Source organism: Pomacea canaliculata, linkage group LG3 (genome assembly GCF_003073045.1).
Source record: "Pomacea canaliculata isolate SZHN2017 linkage group LG3, ASM307304v1, whole genome shotgun sequence".
NCBI lineage: Eukaryota > Metazoa > Mollusca > Gastropoda > Architaenioglossa > Ampullariidae > Pomacea > Pomacea canaliculata.
Window position 1 is genome coordinate 8430445 of NC_037592.1, and position 23781 is coordinate 8454225.

Consider the following 23781-nt stretch of genomic DNA (forward strand, 5'->3'; position numbering starts at 1 on the left):
TTTTTTTCCAAAATTATGCAAGATTTTCTCTTCGAGGTGTATGGCGCATTTATTTAAAGTATATGGTGCTATTGTCCTGTTTCTTAAGACTGAGTCAAAATTTAGACAATAATTTTCAGGAGTCATCAAAGCCTTGGAAAGGATTCACGAAAAATGAAATATTTCTTACAGGGCTCAATTAAAGGTGTGCAAATGATGTTCTAATTCTAATAATACAGACAGTTAATAGAATTTCTTGCTTAAAAGGTAATTTTAGGACAATAGAAATGCAATGACTGACAACATAAATTGTGTTTAATTATATTCATCTACCAAGTGCAAGATGCGCAGTATCTCTTTCAGCTAAGTTTTTTGAATTGAAAAAAATAAGAAAAAGGCAAATTAACGATTTAAAGATATTTAAAATCTTTTCTTCGTTCTTTTTAAAGGCTTGGAAGCTTACGTTTACATATTATTCTTTTTTTCTCTTGGATGTGGTGTCTTCTAATAAATTTCACTTGAAGTGACAGCTTTTATGAAAAGCTGGTCAAACAAGACCTTTGTCGTAATTTTTTTAAACGATAATATATTTCATTTTTCGTCAATAAAGACCTGTTTCTGATGTTACCCTACATAAATTCATCTTCTGTCTTATTTTCATTGCAATAATCAGTGTTTCATGAGCGAAAAATGAATGAAATGAAAATGATAATGGGACTGCAATGCACAATGAAACTTTTGTATGGAAATTTCATGGACTTTCTAACATTTAAAAAAGAAATAAATCCTGGTTTATAGAGGAACCTTGCCTTTGTTTCAATTCTGTGAGCTTCAAAACTTTTTATTTGTAAGCCACATCTTAGTAAAGTAAGTCTGCTTTGTCGATATTGTAGGAGGATGACAATGCCAGTACACATCAGCAGGGGTCAATATCCGGCTCATACAGAAAAACAAACAAGTTCACTCAATCTTAAAAAAAAAAAAAATGCTTAAAAAAAATTTAGCATGATTTTCAGCAAATATTTTTGTACTTTTTCCTGACTTTTAATGAATTTCTTCAACTGATTTTCCAGGTACTGAAAATCTTTTTTCAAACTACACTGACTTTTCAATTTCTTCCTGACCCACACAGACCCTGTATCAGCAAATTTATTTAGTGGAACAGAAGGATACACAACTATAAAATAAATTCTTGAGACAGTGATTTTAGTTATCCATACAAAAGCAATTATTAAAAAAAATTCACTGCTGCAGGCATTCACATGATATAAAAAGTAGATCCAGTAATATTTTCTAGAAAATTTTTAATTGTACTGCTTTAAAACATCGAAAACAGATGGTGTAGTTGCTCCAAAGATAAATGCTTTAGGATCATCCTACAGTGTTAAGACATATATGGAGATTTTCACATTTTTATCACAGATTCAACTCTACAAAATGTTTGTCATCACAGGCCACTGGTTGATTCAGGCATTCTCCATTCACTGTACACATTAACAAGTGCGCCCACATCGAAACTCACCTACCCACACAAGGATATATGCTTTCTTCTTTTTCATGCTATTCCGAGACTTTCACATCAAAAATCATGCAAGCCTGCAGTACCTTCCACGATACACAGACACTCACATTTGGAACACGAATGATCTTTTCCACAGCTAATATGAGACAAATTTTTACAATGTTAACTGCACTTCTGAATGAGCAAATTCTACACACTTTCCACGTGTGTACAAGCTTTGTTCCCACAAAACTGTTACCTGTTTACTTCTACCGAAGGCCTGCAAGATGTCTTCTAGCATTATATTTCAGCACAGCCAAACATCCTAGCAGTTCCCACAGAGAGATACCAGAAACAGTTTAAGTATAATGTGCTCATTGAAATGCAGCAGCAGAATCTTCCAGGTGTCTTTCCTATAACAAGAATTGCAAATTGTCATCCAGGTTAAACTGTTCCTCATATGTTACACAAGGTCCTGCAAATTGATTGTAGTACCAGTGAAGTGCGAAGGTGGAACTATGTCCATGATACTTGACCCTGCTCCATCTCCTAATGATCCAGCATCTCCACCCAGCCCCACTGCATCCCCACTAAATAGCACTGAATGAGGTGGATCATCCTGTAACCAGAAAAAATACTTAGTGAATCCACTCTTCTTCACAGTCCATTTTTTATAAGCAAAAGTTTCACTCAAAATGCTTTATTAATCACACACATATATACCACCAATAACTGCAAAGGGAACCAAAGCAAAAAGAAAAATTAGCAAAATAAAACAAAAACATGCGAGATGGCCAGTGTATTTCTCACATGGCTTCAGATTTTGAAATGGAGGGAATGATTTGTGACCCCTCAGGTTTTACCTGCAACAGCTGTGTATGGACATATGTAATTCCAGTTTCTGGGTCTCTGAAGGTGAGGCCAGACAAAGATTCTGGAGTGATGTATGAATCTTGTTCAATAGCACAAGGGTCATCTGGGTCATCATCTGTGACACATTAATAAACATTAATAACTGTTGACGCAAACATAATCAAAACTGCCACAAACTTTAATGCATGTTCAGAATTTCAGTCCTCTTTCATTAGACAAAGACCTATGGTATTCACCTCTTGAATTTATAAAAGAGGAGACCATCTTTTTTACCATTAGCATATATTTATTTCTTCATTCACTAAACTAGAAATCTACTACCACATACAAACACTCTAAACCATCTGCTAAAAATTTGCCTACAAATAAAATTGTAGGATGCACAGATAGAATCAAACTACCTGTCTTCATTGTAATGTCTGCATCCATAGAAGAAGAACTATGACTGCTTTCACGTTTCTGGTGCCATCTGCGGCGTGCCAAGTCACTAAGCCGATGGTTACTGCTGTAATCTGTGCGAGCTGAACCACTACGGCCCTCAAGCTTAATGCGACTCAGCAGTGGATCTAGGAAGAAAGGATATATAATACCAATAAAATCTTACTTGAGTTAAGCTGGATCTTAATAATGATAGAGATAACTTGTATTGCACATTGTACCTCTACACAACAGAGTTTGATGAACTAATATTTGATTATTATGTTCAAACTCTGTACAATCATAAGCATATGAAGGTTTTGTGCAGCTCTCCTTCCAATAACGTGGCAAGTAAAGTACATTATGTTGGTGGGGAAAAAAAAAACTATCATGAGATAAACGCGATAAACAGGGTTGGCTGAAGGCGCCCCGCTCGCTTGTCTCTGTGTATGACTAGTACGACTGAAGTATTGTTGTAATCTGTGTGTAAATGAATTAAAACATAAGAGAGGCAAGTACTGAAACCTTTAGAAGTTCAACTATGAATTACTTAACTTTAAAGGCTGAAAAAGTCAACCAATCAGGTATTTCGTTATGTTTGAAAGATTCTGTGTTTAAGCGCCATCTTAAATTCGTTTATCGGTTACTCAATTCAACATGGATTTGTACTCAAACTGAAAATAAGAAGAAAACAGTAATATTTAAATTCAAATGTATATTCTAATAAAATATGTTTGTTTGGTACTTTATGTTTGTTTATATCATGTAATTAATTTTTTTTTTAATTTCTAACGGCTGAACTACTTTCCGATTTGTGAATTCTCTGTCGCACACTATTACAATCTTTCATTTGATTTTACTACCAGTAAAGAAAACCTATATTTCTTAAAATTTACACCATGTAAATGTTTTAAAAATGCTTTTTAAAACGGATGACCACCGATAATTGTTAATGTTGAAGGTTAATAGGTATAAATTTTTTAAAATACCGGTCGAAATTTCACTTTTTGCCTCGTCAGCTGGTAGCAAAGCGCACTTTCTCCCTACAGAAAGAAAGAGTCAAATTAACAGGATATCAATATGAAATACAATAGGGGAAGGGTGTTAAATAAAACCCCTCTTATTGAAACACAAACATATACACATAGCTTAACCATGGACAACACAGGACTATGGCAAGAATGGGGTTATTGAAAGGCATTTCTGAAACAAAGTCTTTTATGCCTTCTTGGTTGCTCTTAAAAGCATGCTGTGAACTTACCTAGAGAAATCTTGGGTTGTGCATTCAATCCATGGTCTGGTTCTGGTGTATCCATATCAATGGTGACAGGTGTAGACAAGAGTTGGTTTACAGTCATACTTGTCAGCTGGCTAGAATACAGGTCCTCCCCTCCCTCTCCTAGTTGAGATGATTCTATTCCCATCATATCACCTAAGAAATACCAAAATCTCTTTAAATTCAAAAAGTTTCTACTTCACTGAAAAGGCTGATAAGCTGCAGAAGAAAAAAGGCTACAGTTGGCAAAAGAAAATGATTCGCAATTCTCAGCTCCTTAAGAAGCCTCTAATCCTTATAAGTGCACCAAACACTGATCAATGAGTTAAAGAAGTCAAAGACTCAGCAAGATGAAAGAAAGACTACTCAATGACCGTAATAACAAGTTGCTATAGCAAATTTATAATGAATTCTACAAATAGCATCTGATGGAATGAGTCAAAGAAATCTCTCAGCCACTTCAAGACATACCCGTGTTAGTTGCATCCGCTTCATCATCATCCCCATCTGCTTCTTCATTTGTGCCTACAAGTTGCTGCGCAATGTCAGCCAGACCCTGTAAACTGCCACCTAGTAATAAAACACAAATGTTACTGTTAACTATTCCAGCTCTAGCAGAATCTTGCTGCAGCATAGAACTTTGTCATTAACAGAATGTTGGAAACATGACCATTTTATAACACCTCTTAGTCAATGAAGAATATCACCAAAACTTCATCGGTAACATTAGAGTCTTTTTGCTTTACAGTTTCACATTTGACCAAAGCAACTGTGCAACTTACCTTCAGATGAGGAAAGGTGCTGCTTGAATATATGATTTCGGAGTGACACTTTTCTGCTGTATTTCTTGAAACACCCCTCCATGGGACAGTGAAAGGTCAACTTCCCCCCTTCTTTATTGTGTTTGGTCAGGTGTACATAAAGGCTGCTCTTGGCAGTGAAGCTTGTGACACATCCTGAAGCATGCCAGTGACAACATGAACATCCATTTAACACCATAAGACCTCTTTTTATTTTAGTTATATCATTTTCAAGGAGGAGTGAATAATGACTAAAAAATGCAAAATATATTAATACATAATTAAAATTAGCAACCGTGAACTGTAGCTCTTTACCTTCAACAGGACATGTAAAAGGTCTGGAACCACTGTGGGTGATAAGATGGCCTTTCAAGTGCTCTGAGCGCATAAAGGCCTTGCCACAAACGTGGCACTCCCATTTCCGCAAACCTAGATGCTTCGCAGAGTGGCGCTTCAGCTTGCTAGCGGAAGGAAAAGCCCATGAACAACCCTGTTTAGACATATAAAAAAAAACCCACATTGTTTTTAGGTGGTGGCAGTCAAAACTTTGTTTCCAGTAGGTATATCACTTTAAAATGTGAGCTATCGTGAAGTGTAGGGGTAAAAATAAAAAATAAGGTTCTACCTTTGATAGAAACAGAGATACAATAAAGAAGCAAAGTTGTGTTTTTGTCATATTTTGAAAATTCTTCCCGAACTTCATTTATTTCAAATTTTCTCTCGAAAGCCCTTTTACTCACAACTGATTTAAGTCATTTTACTATTATGCTTTTCCCTAAAGCATATCAAAAATGCAAGTTGTGCTCAAAGTTCCAGATATGCCCCTGCTGTCCTTCTTTGACTGCCCACTTCATGTGGTTTCTTCTAAATCATACACCATACTGACCACTCTCTACAGTGACAGTTTCCCAATGACAAGCACATCTTAGCAAAAGCCTTTGTCCCCTCAAATTCAGTGTTTTCTTACCATCTGTAAGTATAAAACTGCCCAATGTCTTACCTCAACTGTGCATACATATGGCTTTTCTCCAGTGTGCTGTCGCATATGCTGCTTGAGGCGACATTTACGGTCAAAACGTTTGCCACACCCTTCAAAATTGCAACGTAGCTCTTCTTGCTGGTCTGTGTGGTGTATTCGTGCATGGGAACCCATACTGTGTGGTGAGTAGAACACTGTTTTGCAGCTTGGATATGGGCATCTGAACATGAGGCCAGAAAATAAAAATAAAACTTGAAATAAAAGGTGCATTTTTATTCTTGTTATTTTCCAGTTTCTAAAGATATTGTAGTCTTAGTTGTTACAGTGACAATTTTTATATCTTTCAAAATCAAAAGCAACAAAGGTTTTCTTTCTCTACATACAACCACTACTTTTATGAAGTTATGGATTCTACTTCTATGTATAGTGATATTTGTAAAATGGTAGGGTCTTACTAAATTTGGTAAGATTTTGGGAACTACTATTTTACATGCTGAACTGAGGTGGTTCTCTAGCCCAGTAGTTCTCAAAGTGTGGTCCACAGACCATTTCTGGGCTGCATGCGTAAGTCAGGTGGTCTGCGGCTGACAGTCATCATATGTCAGCAAAGTGATGTTTATATTGCCAGGTATGTTAATCAGTCCAGTATTGATTTTACATGAGTTTTAATTTTATCAATGTCCAACTGCTCGTTCGCACAAAACACTCGCTTACCAACTAAGTCTTTACATCAAAGCGTGACCATTGTGTCATTTAAATAGGTAAATGTTGTCCTATGACCATTTTAGGGAGTGAGAGGTTAGAGACCTCACTTTTTCTCAGGGCCAGCTTTATGTGAGGGCGATGCCCATCTCGTCCCCCTCATTGCCTTACTTTCCCCAACCCTCTTTGGAGTCAGGTATCCATTGCTGCAAGCTGGGTCGACTGAGCTGCACTACACAGGTATCAAACTGGTGCACCTCTCATTTCGGATGACAGTGGTCAAACCACTCAGCTATTTAAACCAGATTACTTATAAATATTTTTGTATCTCAACTCTCTTATCAGGAACATAAAAAGAATAAAATTCTTCTCAAAAAAACAAAATCTAACTTAGCAAAACAAATAAAATAAGATTCTATAAAAACTTTCAAATTACACTTTAAGATAAACTCACTTATATTTTTTCTCCTCCCCGTTATGTGCACGTAGATGAACATCTAGCTGCCGTTTAGTAGGAAACTTCAGATCACACCCTTCTACTGGACATGCTTCTGTGCATGGGCGTTCATGAAGTTTTCGGTGTGAATTCAAGTTGTAGAGTGTGGTGAATTCTCTGTTGCATCCTTCATAGTCACACTAGAAAATGTATGGGATACATGATAGGTAACAAATATTTGCTGAAAAAAGATACCTTAGCAACAAGATAAGCTTGTGTTTAGTAACATGCTCAAGTCACGGTACACAAAATAAGATGTAAAAGATGCAGAAATGCAAAAAATAAATAAGAACGTAATGTACAAAATCATATACCAAACCATAATCATGATTTAGTCACAAATTAACTCTCTGGGTCAGACTATTAACTTTATTAACCAGCAACTAATTAGTCTGGGCCAACAATCTATGTCCATTATTTTCAATAATTTTTACTACAAAACTATAAAGGCCAAAAGGGACAAAATCAAGTCATTTAGCCAGGTGAATCATATTTGAAAAGCATTACATTCCTTAGCGTTATATTCCTTAGCATAAGAACATGCAGACTTTAATTACTATTTTTGATTTATCTTCCTGTCAAGTTCGGTTTGTTTTTTATGCGTTCTGAAAAATACTTCGGATTTGTGTGTACCCAGGGATCAGAATCAATAGTCAAGACCAAGACTCAAAGAACTAACAAAGTTAACGAATTTTCATGAGCACTTACAGAAAATCCTTTTTTTCCTTCATGAGACTCTTCATGTCTTTTGAGTTTGTATGAAGTAGTAAAAGCCCAGTCACATCCACGTTTGGAACACTGAAAACATAAATTTACCATAAAAAGGGGGAATAAAGGATAAGCTTAAATGTTCCATCATTTGCGTGTGTGTTACAAATTATACAGCAATGTTTATAATCTCCTTTTATTTACAGTCTAATATAAAACTAGTATAAGAAACTGTTTACTTAATCTGAATGCTAACCACTTAGCATAATGAATGAAACATGAGTTTAAAATATTTAATATTTATCAGTGAAGCTACTGTGCCACCCACATGGCTTCTATTAGCACGAATAAAATAATTTGTAGCTTCTAAATTTGCTTGAATATGGCTATTCTCTCTCCCCGTATGCTGTACATGTGCATGTGTGTGTGTTGCATTTAAACAATTTATTAAGAGAACATGAAAACGTAAACTTATTTTATCTCCTACCTTAAATGGTCGTTCTCCAGTGTGTTGCATAGCATGTACTTTTAGCTTGGACAACTTGGTGAACACTTTGTTACAACCAGGTTCTGAGCATGCCCAGTTTTCACCAGTTTTTTGTCTCTGAATGTCAAAACCCACACACAAAAAAGTCAGAAAATATTACTATATATATCTCAATTTTACATGATGAATAGCAGTTGCACCAAGTACTTTAATCATCATGATAAATCAGGAAACATTGCAACTGCTGAAAATTTTTACTACATAAATCTGTTTATGAGTGAACATAAGTGGTATGAATATATATTACATTGTGGTATGCAGCTCAGAATGTTGCTTTTCCTCCAAACTTCCCCTCACAATGCCACATGCAAAAGAGGGGAGAGGAGACAGCTCACAGGCATGCTGTTTTCAGGACCCCTGCACTTTCATCATGACTGCCAATGTTTATGTGTGCTTGTTGTATGAATACACTTTTCACTTGGAAGACTTTGGAATTCTTTTGTCATAAATACATTATGAGCATGCCTAATAGTGCTGCCTAAATAATAAATTAGAGTCAGTTTGTTTTCCTTCAGGAAAGAGTACAAAATAGGACAGCATTCAGGAACAATCTGCAAGAGTGTTTTTAGTAAGCAGTTCATTTTAAACCTGAAATTTTGTAAAGATACAGATATTCTAAATCTTTCATTCAAATCGAACGCCATTTGGCTAGATTTTCTTTTAAGATCAGGATCCTTTTTCACTTAGCAAATATACTGTTGCTTATACCTTTATGTATAATGCAAAAGATGACAAACACTAATATAGTACACTTTTAATACAATAAATAAGCAAACCTTACAATTACTGATTACAACCTCAAATCCCAGTCCTTCAAAATGCATTAAGACCAATCAAAAAAGTTTGCTGAAATAATATTGCAGCTCAGAATATTGCCTTTCCTCCAAACCTTCCCTCACAATGCCACATGCAAAAGAGGGGAGAGGAGACAGCTCACATGCAAGCTGTTTTCAGGACCCCTGCACTTTCATCATGACTGCCAGTAAATCACACAAATTTCACTACTGAAGTCAACATCCTCTCTCCTGACTTAAAATAACTGTTTTATATCATTTGAATTTCTTTCATATAATTAAACTCTGTCTCTCTCTCTGTTATTCTCATTCTCACATCAGCAGCAAGGATTAATTCTAACCTGATTTGTAAAATTGTCTCCAGAAGTCACAGTTCCCTGCAACACTGTTCCTGACAAGCCACTGTCCACAATGGGAAGGAGTAAATACCCTATTTTTTATGAGAAGAAAACATGAAAATATAAAAGCATATTTTTATCTATAGACAAATAATATTTCCCAATCCCTGATCATGGATTCATGCAGTCCCTTACTGCTACCAAAAATAATAATAATCATCATACTCTGCAGCAGAGCTGGCACTAGGAGGAGTGGTGAAAGCACGGGCGACCACCTCCTATACCTGATGAAGGTCCGTGCAAACAAGTGCACCATAAGGATGAGACAGTCCATAATTTTTTATTGCCCTGCGTATGTTATGCTGGCTTCCAAAGGTCCCACAATTCTATTTGCCCAAGGCCCTGCATACCCCTAGCGCCGGCTTCGTAGCTAAGACAATGAACATGGAATATTCCGGTACAGAATATGTCAAAAGCTCAGCTTGATGAACAGCTAATCACTCTTGACACAACTTGTAGTTTTATTTTTTTTTCTAATGGGTCTTTCGACAGACTGACTCTTAATAATTATATTTTTAAAAACTTTCAAACTCTTTACATCTGTTTTAAACATGAGCACCAAATACATTTTTACGATAATTTGTTTAACATGTGAATCCTGCTTAAATTCAAGCTTATACGTCGAAAGAGTGGAGAAATCCACCTTTCAGTAAAATGAAGACAGTTTTTACACCTCGAGTCTTTACCTAACAACACTGACCCTAAATGTTAAATTTTAATTGTTTATTTTTTTTTTTTTGCACTATATGCACAAATACACCTAGCAGGATTTTTAATATACTACTGTCAGTTTTGTTCCAAACAAGTTTACCATTTTAATTTTTTTGTGACTTAACTTCTACTGCTACAAAGCCATAAGCACAATCACAATTCTTAATCAATTTTTGGATCCAAGCTGAAAATTTTACGAAGTGATAATTTCTTAAGTACAAGAACAGTTATATAGGCAGTCCTCGGGTTACAATGTTTTGTGGTTACGACACATTTCCCATTTACTGTTTAAAGCCTTGTTTCGACAAAATGCACACATACACACCTGACTGTGGTACTGTTGTCAATGTTTGAACAGAGGACAGGCTGTCCACTGGCTGGGCTAGAGGCATGATGGCACTAGTTGCCTGGTTGAGATCAGCGGTGTTGATCATGTACAGTTGCTGGCCTTGTGATGTATTCACTAAAATTTGTGTTGAATTGGCCTCCTTGTCTGTAGATACAGAGATGGTTGCAAGTGTCACATTACCTGGGTCATTGATACCCACTCTTGATGGGTCCGTGTCCACTGGTGCCGGATTTGATGTGACTGATGTAGTCACTCCATCTGCTGCTGATAGGAAAACATTTTGCTGCAAACTCTCTATAGCTGCATTTGGCCCATTGTCGCCATCTGACATTCCAAGTTCACTCACAGAAGGTGTGCTTAATGATCTATTGATGCCTAAGAAATTAGGAAGAATTCCACCACTATCTGATACACATGTTGATATTGTCCCTGCAGAACCTAATATACTTTGAGAAGAGGAAGGATTTATAGATGCATAGCTGGAATCAAGAATGTTCTGTATTTGTGAATGTGACTGGGTTAGTGTTCCTATGTCACTGGGATCATCGAAATTCTGCTCAGTTTTGACGGAACTTGGCTGAAAACCTACACTGTGACTATGAAGCGAGGATGGTAGATCTCCAAACACGCTTGTCCCACCTGTACCAAAGCTGCCAATGACCAAGCCACTTGTACCCGTTTGAGCATCTATCGATTGACTCAATACTTGTTCGGTCTTTAAGTTAAGATCGTCCGGTAGACTGCACAGTGGCATGATGTCCGAACACTTAGCATCGTTAGAAGAAGAAATGCTGTGAGCCTCGAGGTTTCCACCATCAGAGCACAGCATACCATTGTCTTCAGATATTCCACCACTGAGAAACTGACTGTTTGATTCTGGATCCAGTCCCAGAATATCGCCAACGTTTTCCTCGCCAACAATATCGAATTCTATTCCCAGGTTTTTGCAGCGGGATTTCATCCATTCTGCACTGACGTCCACAACAGTTTGATCGTAGCTGTAACTGTCCAAGTCTTCGCCGTCGCCGGCAAGGAGCCCGCGTATGCTGACTGTAGAATCGCCATCTTGCACGAGTTGAAGAGAATGCACGTCCGTGATATCTCTGACATCCGAAGTAAGCGTATCCTTAGTCAAATACAAAATTCCTTCGTCAAAGCTAGTTTCATGTGCATTTTCATGGGCGCCGCCATCTTTGCCCCTATTCTGAGCCCCTTCGAGCGACATTTCGGACCCCAAAAGTCTGCCTAAACGGGGTTCGATATCACAGTACAGAGAGTCGGTGCGAGTGTATCACGTGACTATGACGTCTACTCAATCTCCGGTGGTAAGGTACATTCGAAAGACGATATGTCTCAAAGACAATATCGGATACAGTTCTTATTTGAATAGTGCATTTACAAATGCTGTCGAACAAATGTAATTATTTAACACAATTGTGAACAGGTATTATCAACGATATAGACATATTTGGTTATAACATAAAGCAAGGGACATTCCAGTAAGGTTGTTTCCCTTAGACCGCAGAGTCAAATTGTTTCCCCTGACTCAAGGTGTATGCACGCGCGAACTGGAAATAAATGCGGTATACTTTTCGCATGTTCTTTCTCATGGTAATATAAAAGGACGAAGGGTTCTAAAATATAATCAGATTAATTTTCAACAAATATTGGCTGTAATTATTTTCAGACTTGAGGTAATGACGGTACGCTACACAATATCACGTCAAGTACGACTTGTTTCATTTATTTATATTTTGTTCTTAATGATTAATTATTTTCTAGCCTGAGAATGGACCTCATAATTACATTGATAAAGGGTAAACCTTTTGTTTTATGATTAGTCCACAGTAATATCAAACTTGATATGCTTGATATGACTAACCACTTCTGATGAAAAAAAAAAAAACCCACACAAAACGTTAAAGCTCGTTTTATAAATGAGATTTTAGCTTAGAGGTATTGCTAGTGTTATACTGTGTATGCCATCATTAGATTTTTAAATCTATCACGAGACATTCTCCAAAGAAGGAAGATCGATCGATATATATTGTAGCACGCGGCCGGGTGGATATGCACTTTCTTTCCCATGGTAAATAACTGATCATGCAACAGTGTCTGTTATATTAACTGAAAGACGAAGCCACTCATCAAACACTACAAACTTACTCTCAAGAAAGTCAATCATAACACATGGAGGACACTTTTGTACAAAATTTAATTGACAGCGATAGAAAAATATATAAGAATTTTGTTCATTTAAAATAATGCTTTACCATAATATCATAATATAACTCTAGGTCCTGGGAATTAGCAAAATTCAAAAAGTTGTAAAAAAATGCCAGTGGAGATCGGAAACTGTGGAGCGGCATAGAAAATGACTAACAGATACGAGGGATGAGGAAGCTATCAACAATGAGGAAAAACAAGACCTCGATTCTAATGAGATACAGGCCAGGAGGTCAGATCTGAAAAAAGTTTACGCGGTATTTTATAACAGCCATGTGTGCTCACTGCGGAATGTGAAAGTCCCAAAATTAGTTCGCTCATAACTGTTAAGTACACATGAATGCAAAGGATGGGGGACAATGCAGGGACGTCAGTGGATGGGCGGGGTTAACAGCTGACAAGCGAGAGTACAGGGAGGTCGGGTGATAGCCACAGAGGAAGGGGGATAAAGAATGTGACAAAAGTGTATCAGAACGAAGTTGAGAGTAGAGAAAAGATAACCATTTCATGGCTGTGTGTTGAGATGTCGTGTTTTTTATTTTATTTATTTCTGCCTGTGTCGCAGGGTTATCACGATTTTCCACAATCGCAAGATAAAGCAAAAGGCAGCAGCTCGGGGACTTTGCAGTTCTGTGACGTGGCTGCTTTAAACACTTCTTGAGGCGAGCGTCTTTCACGTCGATTTCGATGTACTTCAATATACATTATACAGCATTCTATTCACCGTTACTTTTCTTTTATCACGCATGACAGCAAGTGAAAAACTACTCACAATCGTGGGCACACACGCAGTCTCCCACTGTAACAATTTTACACACCACCCTGGGTATTCATCAAGCTAATCGGGTTTGTGTGGCAGGATACGCCTCTCGAGATTATAGCCTGCTTGACAACCGAGCAGGAAGTTATATACCCAGGCCGCATGATACACCACCTGCTGTCCTTTAAAGAAATGACAGTTGAGTGGAAATGTGGAGGTGGACAATCAAACCCAATCTGGTATATACAGTCTATCCCTCCCACCTCCCAATCCTATCTCTCTCTCCCTTCACGGATATTCGTTGAGAATATTTGTGACGTCCGTGTTCAGATCTTGTTTTGGCACACATTAATGTGACAACTGCATGGCCACACCGCTGACCACCAAGATTTCAGTAGCGCATATATAATTCATAATTTAAAATTTTGCAATAGTTCGAGAATCCTTAATCTGGGGTGGTCTTGGGTTCAGATATCATCTTAGGACATTCTCTGAATGTCGAGAGGGAGATTTGCTCCCATCACTTCGGTTTCCTTGCCCTTCCTCCACACTTCCCCTCCACCCACCCTACCCAATGAGAATATTACCTAAAAGTGGAAACAGTTCGCTATCAGCCCAACCAGCCGACCAGCGAAGCATAATATAAGGAGTGGGCGTGTAATCACAGGGCGTGTAATCACAGCTAGGGCGTGTAAACGGGATGAGTTTCTGAATTGAGGCGATGGCGACACCGATGGTAGCTATTTTCACATGCTGTGAAGTACAGATTAGCATAGTAAAATCTTATACGGGGTTTGTAAGTTACTGCTGCTTCACAGACAAACATAGACAACGGGTACTAAATCTGCAGATTGATGGAGGGAAGAGGAGAGGGAGTCAGTATTATGACCGGGTATACAATGGTAGAAAACTGGATATTTTAGCGATATACGTGTCCGATTACAAGATTATACAGCTGAACACATGGTGGCCTTCGTTATTGCTGAAGTCACGTTTGTATGAGATCAGCCTACCTGACCACCGGGTGGGTCCACCTAGGCTGTGGATTTACATTCACTGCCACTAAACATGGAATGGACTTGAAGCATAAATATGTACATGTACATGTAAATATGTCATGCATAAAAAAACTGATCGTGCAGTGAGAACACGGTGGTCTGCGTGTACATGCTGGCAAACCAAAGAGCCAGTGTTTCGCCATTATATCAGGACGCCAACAATACACTGATATTAGCTTTAAATGGTGGGCTAATAATCATTAAAGCTATGTTAACCGTTAATTACATAGGGGTGGACTCGCACCTATCCCCTTTGTAACAGTACATTACACAAGTGAGCTACTGAGACTCATGAGTGTCAGCAGCTTAAACAGGAAATCGTTCAAGTGTGCCAGAGCGGAAAAAAAATTGACCCAGAGACCAGTTTTCTGGATGCCAGGATCACGGACATGATTGTCAAGGACACTATAGACGGACATGCTATGATTGTCAGCAACACTATGGAGTGATGTCAGACAGTATCAGCAGTAAAATCTAAGTGTTTGTAAGTAGTGATGTCAAGATTTACTAGGCAGCTCCGCGCTAGTTCTGACACCACCATTGTATTTCTAAAGAGCCTCGCCAGGCTTCGTCTGTGGCGGCCTTCATTTTGGGAAGCTCGAGCTTTGACTTGTGGGGATTTTTTTTTTTTTTAAAGAACGATGGTGTTATTAGTAAAAATGAGACTGTGAGATGGAAACCAGAAGGGTGTCTGCTATTATCAGTGGCTGATGAAATTTACAGCATCAGCGCGCAAGTGTTTCAGGGGTCTGGACAGACATCTCTATTATAAGAGAGCAGAGGAGTAACATGGACCTTACAACTGTGACGAATGGACCTCCGGTGAAAGGTCGATGGGGAATAACATAGCTAACGCAGTATGGGTCTCTGTGTGTTATTGGCTGGCCAAGAGGAGGGAGGCGGAGTGGGTAAGTGTTGGTGGTGATATTAGATTATACGAAGCATGAAAAAGTGCGCATAGCCAATAACCTTCCCCAGATCATTCGTTTTCAAAAGTCCGGTATGTTTTTCTTTCGGTCACGATCACGCCGTGTTCTTTTTTAGTACGATATGCCAGGAACCTGAAACAGACAAACAAACACACGTAAATGTGCAGAGAAGTTTAAACACGCACACACCTCAAAAACAAAAGATACCCATTTCACCTAAAAAAAAATCTTACCCTAGCTGTATCAAACATTTGTGGTAACTTCATATACGTTATTTTTGCAACCGGAGGATCAGACAGAACTTAGCAGGTGAAGAAAACATACGCATCGCCCTGCACTCACACTAGCAGGAGGAGGACGATGCAGAGGACAGCAGCAAAGATAACAAAGATGATGCCATTCCAGATTGGAGCGACCGTGTTGTACAGCTTTCCCACTGCTATGTTGAACAAAGCTGCACCCGCCAGCTCTACGCACGCATAACCTGCAAACAATGTTCCTGCACACACACATACACACAAATACATTCGTTTTCACCCTGAAATATTTCTTCTTTTCATTGTTGTTGCGATTAAGGATAATCATATTTGGCACACGCTCTTCTATTATTTATAACATATTTATAATATTTCAGTTATTTTACCCATCAAGTCACAGTCCCTGCCACAGACAAAGAGATTTTGAAGCTGAGATGATTGTGAGATTAGGGAAAGGCGAGAAGGGAAGCGGACAGGCTCGTGGTGAGAGCAGCCGTGTCCGAACCCGGATGTTCGCACGATATCTAGATTAAGCATCGTCTGACACAGCAATTATTTCCCCTCCCTCCTAATTGACAGCCAGATCTTCAAGGGCTGTGGATAAGGGTACAGGACCCCTTAGAGCAGGGGTGGGGGAAAGTACGGGTACGGCCAGTGAAATTATTTGATCCGGCCAAGTCAAGATAACCGCAGGGCAGGCGACACTAGAAATATCTTTACGAGCTTTTTTCATAGCAACATAAAATTTATATAAAGTGAATAATTATAATAACAGTGCCAATTTTAAAGGACAAGCAAGAAACGTCCATTACGGGATAGACAGAACACATACATGATAGGACTGACACGTACGCATGCTTCTCGTCGGGAGCTCGCGGCCTATACACACGATTCCGGAGAATTATGCATGCGTTTGACCTTTACCACAAGCGGAAAATAGACCACAGCCTGAGACTGTACACATCGCAAAAGAAAAAAAAACCATCCTGTGGCGAAACTACACCCTAACCAAATATTGCAGGCTAATTTTTAAGTAGATAATTTTGTGTGGCCCGCGAATGTTATTACATATATATCAAAATTGCCCTTGGAGAGAAAAAAAGTTCCCCACTCCTGTCAAAGATGGTTAAGATGAGATGGGCACAGTCTTCAGAAAAATGCGGCCCAGAGAAAAGGGTTGTCTCGAAAATTTTACTCCCCACCAACCCTATGGTCATGGAAACTCTGTACCTGTTGTTGCTGTTGGGAAGAAACACAGCTGAAGCATAACATTCAGAGATTACTAGGAGATTTAACCTTACTCACCAGCCTGACATGATTTTTACTGTCAACACAAAACATTGAGAAACGTGAAATTTACCTTGCTCGTCGACCTCCACAGATGCTGAAGATATGGACCGAAGCATCGGAATGAGAGCGCGGCCAAAGGTGCCCGCCGCCGCAGCTGAGCAAGCGGACAGAAACATCAAATGAAAATGTTGAACATGGAACTGGATGGTGCTTCAATGTCATTCTAAACCGAACAAATATAGACGGGCTTTGACCAAGTTTGGCAAAGTTATTAAAAGTCTACCAAACTTGGTCGAAGTTCTTCTCTGTTTGACATTTAGACGCGATAATCAGTCATTCAAAAAGACACAAGTCACAACCACAACCAGACTCTTTCTTCCAGCCCGTCTCCCTCCCCCAACCCACACACCTTGCAGTCATTCCCCCTTCTCTATTCAGCCTCATCCGTTTTCGACTTACAGAGTTGCACGAGCACGTCGTCCTTTGCAAACGCCATGACGACGACTGCGGCGATGCCCGAGATGCAGCCAATCATGGCCACGTACACGTCGTGCACGTGCAGCCAGCGCTGCAGCACGCGCAGCGTGACGAGGATGCACACCCAGTGAGCGATCAGCCAGCAGGACGTGTAGATGCTGTTCTTGACGGCGTTCCAGCACAGGTCGCTCATCCTGGGAAAGGGGTCACACATCATCATCATCATCACCATCAATCATCATCATCAATCATCATCATCATTGTGGAATTTACCTCAGGATCTATACAAGTTTTCTCTCAGCCTCGATGGCTGAAAATGCTGTAGTCATTAGCAGACACAATGTGTGTGTGTGTGATGGGTGTGGGAGATGGAGATGGTTGTGGGAGAGAGGGGTGATGCAGAGGAAACAGTGTTATCAGACGAACGAATACAAGGTATCTTGTAGCTAATCATATTTTAAAACAAGGTTTCTAAATAATCAGAAATAAAGAAGAAGAAAAGAGTGAAGAAAACGATGACGATAATCACACACAATAAAAACAAATACCTGTAAACTTCCTCCACGCCAGGCTTGGTGAAGTTAACAGCGACAGTGAGAAGGAAGGCGGCCATGCACAACCCCAGTATGCATTGTCTGTTTGGATGGTGTGTGTCCACTCGTCTGTACACCCTCACGCACTTGCGCACCATCTCCAGCAAGTGCGCGCAGGCGTCGCAGCAGCGACCCTCCTTCGCTTCCTCCCACTTCTGCCCCTGGGTCAGGGTGCGAGACCCACCGGGACCAGCAGCTCCACCGGGGTGGTCTGCGCTATGCATCGCTCCCTCCTGCCTGCGAGAAGGCATGGAACAAGCTGGAGACTCTCCTCGCCCGTTGCGAAACGACAAACAGTCGCCGTCGGACGTTATCTGACCGTGTCCAGGACCCAGACCAGAGTGACAATCAGTGGACGCAGCTCCGTGGATGGAGATGGATGGGTAGGTGTGAGCGACCTGGATTTGACCGGAGCTGTGGCTCGTAGACTCCCCGCCGGCCAAGCCATTCTCCTGGCTTTCTGATTGAATTCTGTCTTTGAAGTGTCCCCTGACGGCAACACTGAGGCCTTGTCCGGAGTAGTGGCGTGTCTCCGGCAGCCACCAGAGGGTGTAAACTAAACAAAGCAAGGAGAGGACACCACATAGGATGAGTGGTTGATAGTAGCCAACTTTGCGCCAGAACCCTGTTGTCAAAGTTGCGGCACTCGTAGCAATGACCTGCAAAAGGCAGAGAACAAAGGTCACTTTTTGATAAGGGTATCTAAGAGTAGGAAGGAAGACGAGGAAAATGATAACCCACTTCTGTCGATTAGCTTTTTCTTTTTTTTAAAGTTATTGCTAAGCTTTAGATGCCTATGTGCACAATGAATTCTTTTCTGTCTTAAATCGGCACTTTAAAGAACTTGTTCTTTTCGGCTACTGTGTGGAAGTTTTGCTGTCTTTTGCAACTTTATTTCATTAAAAAAAATGTCGATATGCTAATGGTTTAAAATGTTATTTGATTGGCAGTGCCTTATTGATGTCATCCCCTCGTCGTCTGACTTTGAACTTATTCAAGTGGATACAAAATGATCGAAATCTTAATGTCTCCAGTATTGTGTAGCTTTGTTTCGTTCATACATGCAGAGAAGGATAGACGGGCAGAGGGAAGCTCACAAAGATACAGGAACCGTAAAAACACATCACCTGCACTGCTTCTACCACAGAGATGCGAAACGCACGCTTTGGACCAACAGGAGTTATGTCCGCCACGGCGCTGAAGGATGTCATCAACATGGCGCCAAAGTTTCCACAAAGTCCTGAAAGGATGACATGGAAATACTGCAGGGGAACGCGAGCGGGAAAATATATCGAAATAAAGAATTTTTCTCTGCAAAAAGGTAAATATTGTGTGCCAAAGATAATCAAATGACATTTCTGCCTTGAATACTTCAGTTTCTATCCCTTCCAGTCAGCAGCATATAGTGCAACTTACTTCTGTAACTTACCTTCGAGCGCAATTCCAAGGTACATGAAATAAGGGGAAACACCCCCAATTCCAATGACCAGCAGGAACACGGTACACCTGCACAACGTCCCCAGAATAGGCAGAACAAATCCCGCGCGCCTGAAATTACATGTGCAGCACGTGTCTGAGTTTTGGAAACTTTATTGTGAAAGTGAGCAATCTACAGGTTTCGTAGAACTAAGACAAAAACAAACAAACAAAAAAACAAACAGAAAGTACAAAAGTAACATGTGGGGAGTTGATTTGCTTTATTCATTATTTGTTGAAGCATTCCCGTTGCTTTAAATCTGCAAAGGGTGGGTTTCATATAGTACTGATAGACCGCTTGGGATCTATTGGTCTTCTTTTTATATGTGACAGCAGCAACTGTGCACAGAAACAAAATACGTGATGAACAAATTGGGTGGCCGGTAATTTTCCAAAGGTAAAGGTCATCTCCTAACCTTTTGTTCTTTTGGGGTCGCTCTCTAGAGGCCATGTTTTTCTCGGGGCTAGCTGTTCGTGAGAGCGATGCCCATAGTCCCGTAGAACTTATTTCAACCAACACGAGCGTACAACACACAGTTGACGGCTTGCCGACGGTTACAGGTTCAACATAAATTTCACGACCATGGGGGAGCCAACTGTACAACAACTGACAGCAACAAGATGGCTAACTAAAATTATCAGCTGACAGTGTCACATGCAGGTAGCCCCGTACCTGACCCCTGACCCCAGCGAAGTGCGCTCACCTGCCAAACCGGTCTGTCACGGGCCCTAGGAAGATGGTGGGAATGACAGCAGGCAGGTAGCCGGTGAAGGCCGCCATGACGTCCAGCTGCACCGCTTCCTGTTTGACCCTCCTGGCCTTGTCCTCGTCCTTGTGTTCCGCTGTGCCCTTGCCGCACGGGTTGAGGCTGTCCATGGATGGATCGCCATACCTGCAGTCATGATGTCACAGCCACCTTTGTCTGACAAATCTTAGTGTCATTGTCACGCCTCGAGTAGGTGGAACAGATGATTGATGATGATCGCGATTTAGCCGCAAGAGGGTGTGAGCGTTGAAAAACATGCGTTAGCTTTGCGAACTACCAGATGCAAGATGTGTGATATAAAGGTCTTCAAATTATTTCAATGGTGTTCGCATGAGTATGAGTCTGCCTCTATCTTTTCTTATCTTTCTTCTCTCCCACCTTCATTGTTTTCTCTAACTGCTCATTAGTTAACGCTCTTGGGGATCACAGACAACGTTAACGCGATAGCCCAAAGAAATATTTAGTTACCCGACTATAAATATCAATATGTTTCAGTTTCATTTGTCATACAGAAGTGCTTCCAACGGTCCCTGGTGTGGTGAATAGCGATATTCGCCAGACAAATAAGCTTGTCTGCTCCATGCCATGTCACTTATTTTACTTGTCACGGATGTGAAATGCGTCTATTGTTTTGACTCGTACACAAAAGTTGCAACGCCCAACCAGCCTCGCTGAGACGACAGGTCAAAATCACAATTCGTTACTCGGGAAGACCTGCAGGTCGGGGTTGGATGAAAGGGGGATGGAAGAAAGACAATGGAAGTTAAACGTTTGACAATAAAATTCCCATAATAAAACGAAAAGAATACAGTTTGTTCATTCCGGAACCTCGTCATTCAGTTCCTTGACATGCATAGACAGAAGATCACGGCTGAATATAATTTATAACGACAGATGGGTAACCAAATGTAAGGGTTGATCAGAGTCATCAGACATAAGTCTGGACATATCACACACACACCACTTTTCACGCAGTCTGACATCTCACACCAACCAGCAAACATCACGACTAAAACTCTGCACGCGGGACTGAAACATATTAATTATCATTTACCAGTGACTGGCTGTATCGAAGAAATAAAAACTGGTCAGCAAGATTGGAATAGCGCGGGCGAAGAAGTAGACAAACACCACAAACTCCAATGGCACGTAATTACACCTGGAGACCCTCTCTGGACAGTCGGTTTCTGAGGCAGTGTCCTCGGTAGCCTTAGAAGGTAAGGGTTCTGATGATGTCCGCACTGGAACTGGCGAGCTGAGAAGGTATTTCCGCTCATTTTCAGAGGACGTTGAAATCTGAGACATGTTAGCACCTGTAAAGAGAAACATTCGTCACGTCACAGATGAAGATGCGGGGCATCGTTTCCTTGTGTGGAACCGTGCCACACAAAACCAATGTTTAGAAAGCACATCTGGCCCTTATTTACATGTCGATGTCATAATAGTATGGTTCTATTGTATGAAATGCAATATCATCGCATGTGTGTACTTCGTTTAGAATTTAATTTGATATTATTAAATCACAAATCTCCCCTCCCCTTTCCTTCAGCCCCAAAATACGTATCGTCTTCTGTCGATCACTGGAAGTTTCGAAATTAGGTTTACCTCTTCTTTGCTAGATTTGCCTGGGAATCGTGCTTGAGTATTCCACACATTCAACCAGAGGCAAGACCAGAGCCAGCAAAAGGTACTGCTCTTTATGGAATGGACGAACAAATTACACTGCATCATTCCTTTGATCTCTTCGCGAAAGACAGCAGTGTGGAGTAAAAAAAAAGTCGCAAAAAGAGAAAAATTTTGGGTTGGGTAAGTATGGAAAAATAGAGCCCCCTATATAGCAACCCCGTCAATGCCCCTACCCCTCCACCCCTGAATGCTCTCCCCTCATTCAAAGTTATTGCGCTATAGCCGAACACGAGCTGTCAATCTGTCAAGTAAGAAGGGAGATCAAGAGTACACGTGTTTCAGGACACTGAGGCGATACATAAAAGAGCTTTACTTTAATGAAGTAATAATAAACAAATTATAGGTGAGCGGCAGAAATCAACTTGGGCGAAGCCAGGTATCCTGACATATTTATCTGTTGATTCATTAGACCGTACCGGCTGACAGTTCGTTCTACTCCCACGATCAGTTGTGCAGTGAGTGTCAAGAAGCACTTACCACAATTGTATCGGCAGATCGACTTCTGTAGAAGCTGTCATTCACTCCACGGACAAATCGTCTGCCTGTACCGCCTGCGAGAACACAACTCTTGCTGGCAAGAAACTAAGAGGTTTAGAGTAATCGCCTCTGTCAGAGCAGCACCCGTCAACATGTCACACACACCACGAAGCCTGAAAAAGGACTAACCGTTATCCAGCAGGGCAACAGTTTTGACCTGTCCAGCAAGACTGCAGTTGGCGATAGGTTCCTGCTTATCACTCTGAGAAGCTATAAAGTCATTGCAGTTTCCACTTGCCCCAGACAACTAGGAAGTAGGGTTTCCCTCTAAGACTATAAATAGCGCTCACTCTACCTACCAGTGATGTGCCTCGGATGCACTGCTGTGAAAGTTCCTGTAGCTTCTTCCTGCTATAGTGACATCAATTTAGTTACTATTTATATCTGTTTTGAGTGTACATAATCAGTATTTTTTACTTAAAGAAAGTATGCACCAGTAAGTGTCATTGAAATTCCTTTAGGTCATTTTAGAAGAGTCCTGACAGATCGCAGAGGCTGCATTGATGGGCGTTTTTAAATTAACAGAACAATACGATAGTGATAATACTTAATTGATCTTTGTAGAAACTGAATACCACCAGGTACATGGTGGTGACAGTATATATAATTGTAAATAAAGAAAGCCATAGCACAGTCAAAACAACAATTAAATGATAATAACAAACCAGTCCACCAACCAGACAAATAAAATATAAATCGGTTACTCGTCCATTCATCGAACAGCAAGTGATAACACTAATTACATCATAATGATACAAGGAAAATACTTCTTGATCTTCGCCTCATTTTGGTTTCGCGGGCTTGCTCTCGACAAGAAGCTGAAGTCATCTGCAGAATGTCGATATCCACAGGTCGATCTAGGGAAGCTCGAGGTCGAGGGGCATTGGCGACGGCTAAATAGAAGATCTTACGGCGGCATAAATATAGGATCTGTAAAAAGTGTTGCATTTGTATGTGTGAGTGTGTGTATGTGTATGTGTACGCGCGCGTGCGCGCAGCTGCTATATATATATAACACTTGATCGTCGATCATACGTACGATACATATATATGTAAGCTGCATGCGCGCGCATTATTTGCTCTATATATACCTTTCTGTGATGTACGTAGCACGTACAGTTCTAATGAAAAGCTTATTAAATTTATTTCAAAAGGACTTATAATATTTAAATAAAAAATCATTAAATTTTAATTA

General features: G+C 40.2%; 2 protein-coding genes across 3 annotated transcripts; both read right to left on the reverse strand.

Moving 5' to 3' along the window:
• Positions 1-1266: 1266 nt before the first annotated feature.
• LOC112558484 (zinc finger protein GLI2-like) lies at positions 1267-11827 on the reverse strand. 2 transcript variants are annotated; one of them, XM_025228944.1, is made up of 14 exons: positions 10507-11827; positions 9414-9502; positions 8219-8335; positions 7732-7821; positions 6982-7163; positions 5847-6045; positions 5162-5336; positions 4829-5002; positions 4518-4616; positions 4032-4202; positions 3760-3813; positions 2755-2919; positions 2344-2468; positions 1267-2099 (listed from the first exon to the last, which is right to left on the reverse strand). In XM_025228944.1, the coding sequence occupies exons 1-14, from the start codon at positions 11753-11755 to the stop codon at positions 1944-1946; spliced, it is 3045 nt and encodes a 1014-aa protein (XP_025084729.1). In that variant the 5' UTR covers positions 11756-11827; the 3' UTR covers positions 1267-1943. The 2 variants fall into 2 exon arrangements, with proteins under 2 accessions (XP_025084729.1, XP_025084730.1); XM_025228945.1 differs by lacking the exon at positions 3760-3813.
• An 899-nt stretch (positions 11828-12726) lies between these two features.
• Positions 12727-22850, reverse strand: LOC112559919. Its single transcript, XM_025231411.1, has 10 exons — positions 22527-22850; positions 21418-21676; positions 20301-20489; positions 19550-19668; positions 19248-19360; positions 18076-18779; positions 17510-17721; positions 17121-17204; positions 15846-16002; positions 12727-15635 (listed from the first exon to the last, which is right to left on the reverse strand). Exons 2-10 carry the CDS (start codon positions 21666-21668, stop codon positions 15554-15556), a joined length of 1911 nt encoding a protein of 636 aa, XP_025087196.1. The 5' UTR covers positions 21669-21676; positions 22527-22850; the 3' UTR covers positions 12727-15553.
• Positions 22851-23781: the final 931 nt, after the last annotated feature.